The 14,831-nt window shown below is 43.3% G+C and overlaps 1 protein-coding gene across 2 annotated transcripts; it reads left to right on the forward strand.

Annotated features, from left to right (window-relative positions):
- The first annotated feature begins 520 nt into the window (after positions 1–520).
- Positions 521–14,325, forward strand: LOC135054645 (zinc finger protein 271-like). Of its 2 annotated transcripts, none has more exons than XM_063957874.1 (2): positions 521–866; positions 2,004–14,325. In XM_063957874.1, the coding sequence occupies exons 1-2, from the start codon at positions 533–535 to the stop codon at positions 4,004–4,006; spliced, it is 2,337 nt and encodes a 778-aa protein (XP_063813944.1). In that variant the 5' UTR covers positions 521–532; the 3' UTR covers positions 4,007–14,325. The 2 variants fall into 2 exon arrangements, with proteins under 2 accessions (XP_063813944.1, XP_063813945.1); XM_063957875.1 differs by having other exon boundaries at positions 2,007–14,325.
- The last annotated feature ends 506 nt before the right edge of the window (positions 14,326–14,831 follow it).

The following is a 14,831-nucleotide window of genomic DNA, read 5'->3' on the forward strand; positions in this document are numbered from 1 at the left end:
AATTGGAGCACATGAGATGCAGTGACCCTGCAGTGTCTGTATGATGTACGGTCCCCTCAGAAATGGAGCACATGAGATGTAGTGACACTGCAGTGTCTGTATGATGTACGGTATCCTCACAATAGATGTCTTCCTATGTGTGAGTGTGCTATGACTTATCCTGTAGTCACTAAGAGCATCTTGGATACAAATATATTATAAAACGATATAACTCTCCAACTGCGCACAGCGCAGTGATATAACATGAAGACACATCTTTAAACAGGCTGCGCCCGACGCCGTTAGTACATTTGAATGGGGTGCCTAACGCTCATTGTCTCTGTAGAATGGCGCCGGGCACGGAGTAATAACCCTTCAGTGCCGCAGACGCCATTGTACCTGTGGCTGACAGGGTCTCCGGCCACACTATCACTATATGATCTGTAGAGAAGCTGTGTGTCTTATTCAGTGATATTCTGTTGTTCAGTCTTAAAGTAATCAGACATTACTAAAGTGTTATTTTGTTGTTATTCAGGGTGAGCACCTTTCTGATATGAAGGCCGAAGATATAGAGGGAGAAGAAGAGACCTATGTGACTGATATGAAGGCAGAAGATATAGAGGGAGAAGAAGAGACGTATGTGACTGATATGAAGGCAAAAGATATAGAGGGAGAAGAAGAGATGTATGTGACTGATATGAAGGCAGAAGATATAGAGGGAGAAGAAGAGACGTATGTGACTGATATGAAGGCAGAAGATATAGAGGGAGAAGAAGAGACGTATGTGACTGATATGAAGGCAAAAGATATAGAGGGAGAAGAAGAGATGTATGTGAGGGGAGATCAGAAGTGTAAGGAGGAGGAAATCCCTACAGATATCAGCACAGGTGAGTAATAATGCGTATTACAGAAAAGAGTCACATACTCTCCTTCCTGAGTCACTACAGAAGTCTCTTCCCCTACACCCTCCTCTGTCAAGTCAAACTAATGAGAGAAATGTATCTGCCCAGAGTGGGAGTCAGGAAACGTCAGCCCCTATTATACTCCTCACATCATGTCACTGTGCTACCAGCCCAGAGATCTGACCTGTCTCCTCCCCACACTCTGGTGTATCTCATATATCAGGAGCCATCAGCCCCTATTATACCCCTGCTGTCCCCTCACATCATGTCACCATGTGTTATCAGCCCAGGAATCGGACCTGTCTCCTCCCCGCACTCTCGTGTATCTCATACATCAGTAATTAAGTTGTCATTATAATAATTGACTTGTTGGCTTCATTTAGTAGCATGTATCTGGTGTGGCTGCTCTACATGGAGATGACCAGAGGACCATATAGAGGCTGCTGTTGCAACATACATATCCTCCTGGAGCACTTTGTGTAGTGTGGAAGCAGATGTTGGTAGTTCAGCCCACAAGTGTCCTGTATATATGTGTGGGGGCAATCTGGATGGATATTGTGGCTTAGTAATGTGGCTGATGAGAATTCCTGTTCTGTGATACTGGCTCAGGAATGTTACCCAGCACAGGCTGCATTATGTGGGGGAGAGATAATCATTGGAGATGTGCCAATCTCATGTCCCTGTGGCTGGGGCTATGACATCTGTTGCGGCAGCAGAAGGCAATATTTTATTTGTCCTTATTTGTTGTTGATACATTTAGAATTGTAATAATGTGGTTATAAGTTATAAGCTGAAATGTAACAACTAAACATTATTCATAATAGTGACACGGTGATGTAGTGGTGAGCAGCGCAGTCTCGCACCACTAGTCACGAGTTCAGTTCCCAACCAAGGTTCTATATGTGTGCAGTTTGCATGTGTTTCCTACAACTCTGCAAAAATCATACTGGTAGTTTAATTGGCTTCTGACATATATGAACCCTAATGTGTCATGTGGAATATAGATTGTAAGCTCCACCGGGGCAGGGAATAATGTGATTTTCTAGTTATTCTCTGTAAGTCTGAGTAATATGTGTGCACTGTATATAGAACTGTGCATTATAATAGTTATATTATTTTCAGCAGATGGAGGCACAAGCAGGAATTCCTTGGAGGGAGATCTCATCTTGTCTGCAGATAGTAAAATAGAAGATAACCTCACACAGGATTCTCCAGGAGACATCCCCAGTACTCTAAATACACATCCAGTACCTCACAGTGCTGATACTTCATCTGATCCCTCTAATCGCGATGACTGTTCATCTAATACCTCTGATTTTGTTAAACATCGTGCAGCTCATACACGTGATAAAATATTTCCCTGTTCTGAGTGTGGGAAAAGTTTTACATTCAAATCACGTCTTGTTACACATCAGAAAAGTCACACAGGTGAGAAACCATTTCCATGCTCTGAGTGTGGGAAAAGTTTTATACACAAATCACAGCTTGTTATACATCAGAGAAGTCACACAGGTGAGAACCCATTTCCATGCTCTGAGTGTGGGAAAAGTTGTGCAGGCAAATCACAGCTTGTTACACATCAGAGAAGTCACACAGGTGAGAACCCATTTCCATGCTCTGAGTGTGGGAAAAGTTTTCCACTCAAATCACAGCTTGTTATACATCAGAGAAGTCACACAGGTGAGAAACCATTTCCATGCTCTGATTGTGGGAAAAGTTTTATACTCAAATCACAGCTTGTTATACATCAGAGAAGTCACACAGGTGAGAAACCATTTTCATGCTCTGAGTGTGGGAAAAGTTTTGCACGCAAATCACAGCTTGTTATACATCAGAGAAGTCACACAGGTGAGAAACCATTTCCATGCTCTGAGTGTGCGAAAAGTTTTGCACACAAATCACATCTTGTTAGACATCGGAGAAGTCACGCAGGTGAGAAAGCATTTCCATGCTCTGAGTGTGGGAAAAGTTTTCCACTCAAATCACATCTTGCTAGACATCAGATAAGTCACACAGGTGCAAACCCATTTCCATGCTCTGAGTGTGAGAAAAGTTTTCCATTCAAATCACGGCTTGTTACACATCTGAGAAGTCACACAGGTGAGAAACCATTTCCTTGCTCTGAGTGTGGGATACGTTTTCCACTCAAATCACAGCTTGTTATACATCAGAGAAGTCACACAGCTGAGAAGCCATTTCCATGCTCTGAGTGTGAGAAATGTTTTCTGTGTAAAGCAGAACTTGTTAGACATCAGAGACATCACACAGGTGAGAAACCATTTCCTTGCTCTGAGTGTGGGAAAGGTTTTGCACACAAATCACAGCTTCTTATCCATCAGAGAACTCACACAGGTGAGAAACCATTTATATGCTCTGAGTGTGGGAAAAGTTTTTCACACAAATCACAGCTTATTACACATCAGAGAAATCACACAGGTGAGAAACCATTTCCATGCTCTGAGTGTGGGAAAACTTTTTCACTCAAATCACAGCTTGTTATTCATCAGAGAACTCACACAGGTGAGAAACCATTTATATGCTCTGAGTGTGGGAAATGTTTTTCACACAAATCACAGCTTATTACACATCAGAGAAGTCACACAGGTGAGAAACCATTTCCATGCTCTGAGTGTGGGAAAACTTTTTCACTCAAATCACAGCTTGTTATACATCAGAGAAGCCACACAGGTGAGAAACCATTTATATGCTCTGAGTGTGGGAAAAGTTTTACACTCAAATCACAGCTTGTTATACATCAGAGAAGTCACACAGGTGAGAAACCATTTTCATGCTCTTATTGTGGGAAAAGTTTTATACTCAAATCACAGCTTGTTATACATCAGAGAAGTCACACAGGTGAGAAACCATTTTCATGCTCTGAGTGTGGGAAAAGTTTTGCACGCAAATCACAGCTTGTTATACATCAGAGAAGTCACACAGGTGAGAAACCATTTCCATGCTCTGAGTGTGCGAAAAGTTTTGCACACAAATCACATCTTGTTAGACATCGGAGAAGTCACGCAGGTGAGAAAGCATTTCCATGCTCTCAGTGTGGGAAATGTTTTTCAGGCAAATCGTATCTAGATAAACATCAGAAATCACACGGGAGTAAAGCATTCCTATGATCTGATAAACAACAGGGTTGTAGCAACACTCCAGTCACACAGTGACACTTTAAGTTACTGCAGATAATTGGAATGTGTGTCTTTAATATAAGACTGATAAAGATGACTCAGATGAAACTTACAGTATTTCTTTATTGCAGTAGACAGGACCAGACTGCCCATCTGTCACCTCTGGCATATTCCAGAAGGGCTGGTGGGCTCGTCCGGTTCCACAGACAGATGGGAAGGCCACACGCAGCCTCTAGCTCTCTGGTTTAGCTGCCCCACTGCTCAAAGTGTGCGTCTCCATGGAAGTGGGGGCGTGGATTTGCTGCACATTCTTGTGCTTCGTGTTCTTGTGCCCTCCCCCCCCCACCCCCCCGTGATGTGCGCTTGCAAGTTTACAAATGCCCAATCCAGATAGGAGCCCCAGTTCGTCCCTGGCAGGAGATATCGGCACTTCTCTCCACATCAATAACAGACCATCATGTTATATAGGCGTCTATGGGCCTAATTCAAGGTTAATCGCAAAGGAAAATCTTCCTCTAATTGGAAAATCCATGTGCACTGCAGGTGGGTCAGATGTAATATGTGCAGAGAGTTAGATTTAAGTGGGTTGTTTTCAAACAGAAATCTAAACTGCAGTATAAAATTAAAGCAGCCAGTATTTCTCTAGCATCCATAAGGGATATTGGGGACACATTAGTACGATGGGAATATATGGGGTCCAAAGGAACCAGTGCACTTTAAATTTCTTCAACTGGGTGTGCTGGCTCCTCCCCTCTATGCCCCTCCTACAGGCAGTTTAGAAAAAAGTGCCCTCAGGAGAGGATGCGCACTCTGCTATATCCAGAGTTTTTCCTAATTTTATTTTAAACTTTTGTTTATTTCGGTATGTTTGGGCAACAGCATACCTGCGCCGGGGGAGTTGGGGGGGGGGGCGATCACCGGCCTTGCGAGTTGCAGAACCGATTCCCCGCTGCAAGACCACCGTCCTGAGGGGTTGTTGTTCAGCGGGGTACTGCGCCTTTGCTGTCACAACCGCAGCACGCCGCACATGCCTTACAGATTTATGAAGGTTAATGTCGGGGGTGAGTAGAAACCGGGGGAGCCCTTCTAGGGGGGGTCCCCCGGTTCATGGTGCTGCTTTCACATGAGTGAGGCATAAGGGTCCCTCCTGGGGGATCCGCTATAGCCCCTGTGTCAAACTGGCTAGCGGTGAGCTGAACTAAGCATTCATGTAAGGTTACAGCATGTTTTGGTGACATGGCCAGTATAAATATAATCAGTAGCTCCGGCGCCATTACAGGGGTCAGAGCTACATCTGAGCGGGCTCCACTGCATTTTGGTGCCTTCCTCTGCAGCAGCAGCCTCATGCAGCTCCTCTGGACTCTGACACACGCTGGATCACTGGTACTGGGTGTAGTTTAGGGGATGAGCCGTTATTTGTGCACATTACTTATTCCTAAAGAGGAAACCGTTGTAAACAATCAGTTTTTGATGATTTAAAAACGCTGACAGCCTCACTGGGGCTCTCTGGCGTTGGTGTGCTGGTGCATTCTCTTCCTCTCACATGCAATAGGGCAGGCTTGCATTGAACAATGGTCTGTGTTGTATGTGTATTGTTGTGTGTTACTTTTCATCATGGTAAACACAAGTTGCTGTATGCAGTGTGTGTAACACCAGATTTTCCCCACTCTGAGCTGGTTCCATTTTATGTGAGCAGTGTAGTCAGTCCTCACAGAACGTAGGGAGGGTCACGAGCCTTCCTGGCTGGGTGCAATCAAAACTATGATGTCTGATATGTCATCTCAGCTCACTGCAAATGCCCACAAAACACAAGAACTGCAACAAGCAGTAGCATATCTATCTGCCATTGCTGATGTTCCTTATCCCTCTATCTACTGCAGGTCCACATAAACGTGCTTTACCTGCACTTCTATCAGATACGGATGATGATATACAGGATGACGTTGATTCCATAAGTGGGGATTCCACTCCTACACAGGTTATTGAACCCCTCATTTTAGCTATAAGGGATGTGCTGAAGCTCCCTCAAGACAAACTGGCTACACATTTCTTGACTCTAAAGAATTAGATGATTTATTTAAGCTAGTCTGAAAAAATCCAGATAAGAAATATCAGGTGTCAAAATGTTTTTTGCATACATTCCCCTTTGCCCAGGAGGGCAGAAAGTTCTGGGAAGAATCTCCGGCTGTAGACGTCTGTCTCTCGCCTCTCTTAGAAGGCGGTACTCCCGGCTCCGGGCTCCTTTACAGCAAAGGACTCGGGGGATAGAAAAATTGAGACCACACTGAAATCTATCTACATTGCTGCAGGTGTATCTCAAAGACCGGTCATTGCAGTACGGATGGTGTAATGGTTAGCATTACTGCCTCACAGCACTGAGGTCATGGGTTCAATTCCCACCATGGCCCTAACTGTGTGGAGTTTGTATATTCTCCCAGTACTCGCGTGAGTTTCCTCCCACAATCCAAAAAATATACATGTAGGTTAATTGGCTCCCAACAAAATTAAGCCTAATGTGAATGTGTGTGTGTGTGTGTGTGTGTACATGTGGCAGGGAATATAGATTGTAAGCACCACTGGGGCAGGGACTGATGCGAATGGCCAAAATATTCTCTGTAAAAGCGCTGTGGAATATGTGTGCGCTATATAAAATAACTGGTAATAAATATAATACATAAATAATTGCAGGTTGCTGGATGACACATGCAATTCATTACTGGGCTACTCAAATTCAGGAGGGTCTCTCGGGTGACATCACCCTGGTTACTACGGTAACTTCCCTAAAACACATTCAGGACAAGAGTTCTCTGTGACTCCATAAAAGAGACTGGCAATATAAATGCAAGGACCACTGCTATGGATTGCAGACGCTGACTCAAAACGCAATGTGGAATCTATTCCCTTAACAGGTGAATGGCTCTTTGGAGGCGAATTGGGCGCATGGATCTCCAAAGTTACTGCTGGGAAATCCACGTTTCTTCCCCCGGGGCTCCGCCTGCTAAACGTACCTACCCGGGACTGTCTACTCAGTCCTTTCACTCCACCAGATTTCAATCTAGGGCCAGAGGTATGCAGCTAAAGGCACCAGAGGTAAACCTAAGAAATCAGCCGTTGCTGGCTCTCAGAAACAGAGCACCAGTTCAGCTTCCGCAAAATCCTCAGTATGACGGTGCCCACCCACTCCGGGAGGATCTCGAGGTGAGAGCTTGGTTACGTCACTTCAGCCACATCTGGGAAAGTACCTGCCAGGGCACCTGGGTAAGGGACCTTTTTTCTCAGGGTTACAAGCTGGAGTTCGACGGTGCTCCTCCCCAACAATTTTTCTAATCCAGCTGTGGAAAATATGTGTGTTACGCTACTACTGGCTATCACAAAGTTAGTCCAGTCCCAAGTCATTGTTCCAGTACCCCTGCTACAGCAAGGATAAGCTTACTACTCCAGTCTGTTCATAGTGCCATAACCAGACGGGTCTGTGAGGCCCATTTTGAATCTGAAGTCCTTGAATCCTTACCTAAAGGTTTTCAGATTCAAGATGGAAACTTTGAGAGCAGTGATCGCAGGCCTAGAACAACAGGAATTCCTAGTGTCCCTGGTGGTCTGCCCAAGAGGCCCTACTTCCGATCAACATCCTGGAACTTTGGGCTATCTACAATGCTCTGATTCAGTCCTCCCTTCTCCGGGATCAGGCAATTCAGGTACAGTTGGACAATGCCACAGCTGTGGCGTACATCAATCGACAAGGAGGGACAAAAAACCGGGCCTGCATGCGAGAAGTATCAAGAATACTCCTCTGGGCGGAAAGAAATGCAAGAGCACTGTCTGCAATATTCATTCCAGGAGTGGACAACTGGGAAGCAGACTTCCTGAGTCGCCATGATCTCCACCCAGGGGAGTGGGGCCAACACGCAGAGGCGTTACTTACTTGCAAAACACCTGGTTCAACCGAAGGTGAAAGGGGGCGTGACTTCGTGGCAGGTGCGTGGCTTCACGTCCTTACCCCGTTTTCTGCACATTGTGTGGCCGGGGGACGCGTGCTTCCCCCGGATACTGATGCATCTGCGGTGCTGGCTTCTGCACTGTGACAGGAGCTGGGTTGCAGCACGTTATGATCTAGTGCAGCACCCGGCTCCTGCCACTGAGCAGGACCCGGTACTTTGCTGTCACCCCTCGGAGGGTAACACCTGGTTGCAGACCACACCCACCTTGTGACGCCAGTGCCTACACCCTCAGGTGTTTCAACAGATCATCGACAGGTGGGGTTGCCCCCAGATCGACATGATGGCATCTCATCTCAACAAGATACTTCGCTGCTATTGCTCGTGAACCAGAGACCCTCAGGCGTGCGCAGTGGATGCACTGACGTTGCCTTGGCCTTACCAGCTGGTCTACGTATTTCCTCCGATTCCATTGATCCCAAAGGTACTCGAGGATCCGGCATCACGGAGTACAAGCAATTCTGCTTGCCCCAGAGAGTGTGGTATGTGGATCTTCTGGGCATGTCCATAGTAGACCCTTGGCCTCTGCCAGTAAGAAGGGATCTTCAGCAGGGTCCGTTCGTGTGCTCGGACTTACGGCGGCTTCGTTTGATGGCATGGAAGTTCAGCGGAACATCCTAGCTCACAAGGGACTTTCCAAAAAGGTCATTGCCACTATGGTCCAAGCCAGGAAACCTGTGACGTCAAAACACTATCATCATATCTGGTGGAGATATGTCTCCTGGTGTGAGGAATGCTTATACATTTTCTGCATTCCACTTGGGAAGATTCCTTCATTTCCTGCAGGCTGGAGTGGATAAAGGCTTACATCTGGGATTCATTAAGTTCCAGATTTCAGCTCTTTCAATCTTCTTCTTCCAAAAGAAGTTGGCTATGTTGCCTGAAGTTCAGACCTTCTTGCAAGGGGTGCTTCACATACAACCTCCGTTTGTGCCGCCTACAGCACCTTGGGATTTGGATGTGGTGTTAAGATTTCTGCAGTCCTCCTGGTTTGAACCTCTGATGATGGTGGAAGACAAGTACCTTCTGCTAGGCGTGTCTCGGAATTGGGGGACTTATCGTGTAAAAGTCCTTACTTGGTCTTTTACGAGAACAGCGGAGCTCAGGACTAGACAGCAGCTCCTGCCGAAGGTAGTCTCCGTGTTTCACTTGAATCGAACTATTGTGAACCCATCCAGTTCTGGCACGTCTGCCCCTCCGGAGGCAATGGATGTGGTGCGAGCCTTGAAGATCTATGTCAAGAGGACGGCTCGGATCAGAAAAACGGATTCCTTGTTCGTGCTGTAGGATGCACAGAAAAAGGGTTGCCCTGCTTCTAAGCAGTCCATTGCTCGTTAGCTTTGGCTTACTATCCATCAGGCCTATGTGTCGGCAGCCTTACCTGCTCCACAGTTTCTGAAGGCCCACTCTACAAGATCGGTGGGGTCTTCCTGGGCAGCGGCCCGTGGAGTCTCGGCCCTGCAACTCTGCCGAGCGGCTTCCTGGTTGGGGAGGAACATCTTTGTGAAGTTCTACAAGTTCGATACCCTGGCCAAAGAGGATACCCAGTTTGGGCATGTTCCCGCCCATTCTGAAAGCTTAGGGATATCCCCATCGTACTAATGTGTCCCCAGTATCCCTTATGGATGCTAGAAAAAATAGGATTTTAAATACCTATCTGTAAATCCTTTTCTCATAGTCCATAAGGGATATTGGGCGCCCTCCTCTGTATGGTGACTTTTCCTGCAGGTTCTCTGTTATGTGTTACCTGTTCAGCTGTTGCTGTTTATGTTGCCAGGTGTTGCTGGCCAGTCTATGTTATGGTGTACTGGTGTGTAAAACCGACCACTTATTGTTATGTTCCTTCTCTCACGTATGTCATTTCTCCTTCGGGCACTGTTTTACCTATAACTGCCTGTAGGAGGTAGCATAGAGGGGAGGAGCCAGCACACCCAGTTGAAGAAGTGTAAAGTGCCCTGGCTCCTTAGGACCCAGTCTATACCCATCGTACTAATGTTTCCCTAATATCACTTATGGACTACGAGAAAAGGATTTACCGGTAGGTATTTAAAATCCTATTTTACCCTTCACATAAACAATATAACCCACCAAAATCTAACTCTCTCTGCACATGTTACATCTGACCCACCTGCAGTGCACAAGGTTTTGCCCATTAGAGAAAGATTTTGAAAACCCCCATTGCAGAAATTGTGAATGCATCGCAATATGCGGGCTAATCACAAAACCGTATGCAATTATCGGAACATCGTAGATTTTTCCTATCTACGCCAGGCAAGGTCATACACAATTCTTGCGAAACAAACGCTGGAAGTGGTCATCACTGACGTCAGAGGCCCTCCTTAAAAGCGCCTGGGCACGCTTGCATTTTTTCAGACACAGCCAGAAAACAGGTTTCCGCTCAGAAATGCCAACTTCCTGTTAGTCAAACAGCAGCTGCGTTGCGCTCACGATCTGTACATCATTTCTGTCACTTTGCTAATGCATGCGCAGTCGTTCCATAATCGGCCAGATTGCGATTAGCAGATTTTACAATCCTTACTGAATAAGGTTCATAGGCTCCAGCGCTCATGAAATTTAGCTCCGCCCTCCTCAATATCTACTAGGTCTGATCTTCTGTCAGAGTATAAAATAGTAATTCCTGGGTAACATTACTCAATGTAGGGGTTTGCTTGGAGATCCATTTTTGTAATACAGCCTTTCTGGCAATTGTGACCAAAATCATTAAAGATGGAAGCGGGGAAGGACAATATGAGGGAAATGTCTATTCAGAAAGATCCACTAACATAAAGTCTTTCCAGTTAAATACAGATACTCCTGTCAGTTGTCTAATGAATGAGTGGACTTTGTACCAAAAACGTGTAATTTCAGGACAGTACCAGACATTATGTGCACAGGTGGCCGATGCCTCCTTGTACTTTGGCCATGAACCTGATGCCTCCTCCATGACATGTTTTCTCTGGGCTTGAGAAAAATATGCCCTGTTTAAAATGTAATATGAGTTTGCAATCTCACCGACCCAAGATATTTCATTGTGGTGGCAGTGACTGCAAGAGGCGTTCAGGATGGTGGAAGTCGGGAAAACCATGAGTCCATGATTTCCAAATCGCTGCCAATAATCTTTCCAAATTGTCGGGTAGTAAATCCGTATACACAAACCGTAGTTTGATCGATGTGTTAAATCTCTAATTGCATAAGGTATCAAATATATTTTTCTAATTCTATATACAGGTTGAGTATCCCTTATCCAAAATGCTTGGGACCAGAGGTATTTTGGATATCGGATTTTTCCGTATTTTGGAATAATTGCATGCCATAATGAGATATCATGGTGATGGGACCTAAATCTAAGCACAGAATGCATTTATGTTTCATATACACCTTATACACACAGCCTGAAGGTCATTTTAGCCAATATTTTTTATAACTTTGTGCATTAAACAAAGTGTGTCTGCATTCACACAATTCATTTATGTTTCATATACACCTTATACACACAACCTGAAGGTCATGTAATACAATATTTTCAATAATTTTGTGTATTAAACAAAGTTTGTGTACATTGAGCCATCAAAAAACAAAGGTTTCACTATCTCACTCTCACTCAAAAAAGTCCGTATTTCGGAATATTCCGTATTTCAGAATATTTGGATATGGGATACTCAACCTGTACTCGTATATTTTGCAGCTATACAGGTATGCCTATCGTATAATATACCTTACATGGAAAATAAGCATATTCCATAGAGTTAGATGTGTGACCTTTATAACCGCATTAGTTCAATTATAAGATTGATGTATCAAAATGTTAATACATGCGGCAAACTCTCCTCAGCAATACTTGATTAATAAGCTCCAGTTCCATAGAATTTCATGGATATAAACAGTGACAGATAGCTTTACCTATCGCAGGCAGTAAGAACGCAGTGTTCAGTTAGTGAATGGTCAGCCAGCGGTATGCTGCTACCTCACGCTCACATTAGTTATTCTCACCAGCTGTATCTATAGCCGTCCTGGATATAAAGTCTCCTATGCTCCATTGAGCTGCTCGGGTGTAGGGGTGTGTAGCAAGTACTTTGCAATATGCAGCGGGAGGGAGGCTGCAGCTCACGTACTCCTGTCTGTCTCCGTGCTGTATGGTGGCAATTAGCAAAAGGAGTGCAGTAGGTGTGAGGGTGCCGTCCGTCAACGCGTTTCGCCACTGTTCCGTTCTGGCGTATTCTTCAGAAGGAATGTTAGTATTGTGCACTCCAGGTAGTCACCTTTTTAAAGGCATCAGTGTCCAATCAAATGTCTCAGTTCATTATTAAGGTGATGCTCACACCTGGAGAATGTATTCAAAAGCAACTCACATGTGGAGGTGATTAATATCCATTTAATATAAAGTAAATCTTATCATTCTAGAAATAGTATTATAAACATGGCATCATTGAGAAATTGCTAGTTTAATAAGCAACGTATATAAAAAGCATACTTCTATATATCTTCATTGTTGATTCATATAGATAGATAGATATAATAATCTTTAACATTCAGTTCCAGCAACTAAAGTCCTCTATATGCTAAATAGCCTAGTTGGTTAAAACGCTGGTAATACTGACCATAGAGGTCCGCAGTCGATCCCCCTGTGGGGCTTTGGTAAATAATTTTTTCTTTCATCAAATTATATGTTCTTCATATCCTCCATTATATAAATAGCTTATCTGGTCAAGTATCATCATTTATTCAAATCATTGGTGCATCAAATACAAATGTAATTTTTCATGAACACATTACAGCTATCTAGTTTGACTTTTTCTTTTTCAACTTTAACATTAAATTACAAGATCATAATTCTTCAGTGGGCTAAATAGCCTAGTGGACTAAAGCGCTATTACAATGCGCAGTAAGACCCGGGTTCAATCCTCCAGCGATACTCCAACTTTTCTTCAGAAAATAAAATTACTCAATCTTTAATACTCATTGGTCATCTATTATTCATAACTTCCACCACTTTAAGAGCAATATATATATATATATATATATATATATATATATGTAATGTTCCATAATAATCATTTATTTTTATTTAGCTAGCTATTGATACCTTATATTCCATACTCAGAGCGATGGATGTTATGGTTTCCAAACAAATTCTGTGAAAGAGAAAGAAAGGGGGAGGGAAAGGTTTTGATATCTGGATGTCACACAAATTAGATGTTGTTCATCTCAGTTGTGTCATTGAGACCTACAGGGGACATGGTATGTACAGAAAATATCCAGAGAGCTTCCCTTTTACATAGTTGATTGAATCTGTTTCCTCCTCTGTCTGTACTTTCTGTCTGTTCTATACCCTGCACTAATAAAACATTAACACCCCCTTTATGCTTAAAGTTTACGTGACGTGATAAGCTATGTGTTATTTCCACATGTAGAACATTACGTCTGTGTTACAGGAACCTCAGATTCAGTGTGCGGGTTGTTCTTCCTATATACTGTGCCCCGCATACACAAGTGATTAAATAAACAACTAACGAACTCTGACATTTGATGAAGTTTTTGATCTTAACTAGAATCAAATCCAGCGCTTCTGTTCAAAATGTGGCTACACGTAATACATTTGGTCTTACCACAGTTATAACATCCTTTAATGATAGTACGAGAACTTATCCAGCTATTCATAGTAGCAGGATTTTTTAAAGAAGTTGATCCTTTAAAGCAGAGCTGGCCAAACCGGTCCTAGAGGTCTACCAACAGTTCATGTTTTCCAGGCCTCTCGGAGATCTGTAGAATTGTCAGTTAGGAATGAATGCAGCACATCCTAATTAGTAATGACTACACCTGTGCACCAGCTAGGTGGTCTGGAAAATGTGAACTGTTGGTAGATCTCGAGGACTGGTTTTGCCAGCCCTGCTTTAAAGTGACTTGGAGCCAGTAAATTCTTAAGATTACTTGTTTTTTGGAAAATAATTCTTAGTTCTTCTAAGCAGTTCACAAGCACATTATCATGTTTTAATAAATATATATTTTTTTTAATAATTCATTTGATTGTGTTTTAAATTTGAGATAAAACTATGGCCTAATTTTTATTGGACTTGATTCGTTTTTGCATTTTGGATACAGAATAAATTATTATGTTTTGTATTTAGAGCTCATTTAATTATTTTTTCAAAAGGCCTCTTGGATAGCCCTGTGCAACAAATGCCTCTGTCAGGTCATCAACTTGTTGTATAAATTGTGTATCTTTTGAACAATTATGACTGATTCTTAGGTATTGGCTCTTTGGAGTGTTCAATAGCCAGGGTTTGTAACGACAGCTATTAAAGTTAAGAAACTTACTGCAATCGACATATTTTTTGTGTGTGTAGATAACCAAACTGTTCCCTTCTACTTGGAGGGCAATGTCCAAGAATCTAATTCTTGTGGGGTGCTTAGTGTTCATAAATGTCAAACCAAAAGTGTTGTCATTTAAATAATGAATAAATGATTGTGTGGAAAACCCATCACCTTCCCAAATAAAGAACATGTCATCAATGTACCGACCATAGATCATCAGGTTCGCCCCAAAGGGTCCCTCCCAGACGTAAGTCTGTGAAAGGGTCCCATATATAGATTTGTAATACTTGGGGTGAATCTGGTGCCCATGGCGCTACCATGCTTCTGTAAATACAATTTGGAATCAAAAGTGAAAAATAGTTATGTGTGAATATAAATTGAATGGAATAAAGTTACACTGTGCTAAAGTAAAAATATCAGGACTCAAATAATTCTTAAGTACATTAATGCCTCCTATGTGTGGTATATTCGTATATAGAAACTCAACATCACAAGTCAAATGTACATAA

This window comes from Pseudophryne corroboree, chromosome 3, assembly GCF_028390025.1.
Source record: "Pseudophryne corroboree isolate aPseCor3 chromosome 3, aPseCor3.hap2, whole genome shotgun sequence".
NCBI classification, from domain to species: Eukaryota; Metazoa; Chordata; class Amphibia; order Anura; family Myobatrachidae; genus Pseudophryne; species Pseudophryne corroboree.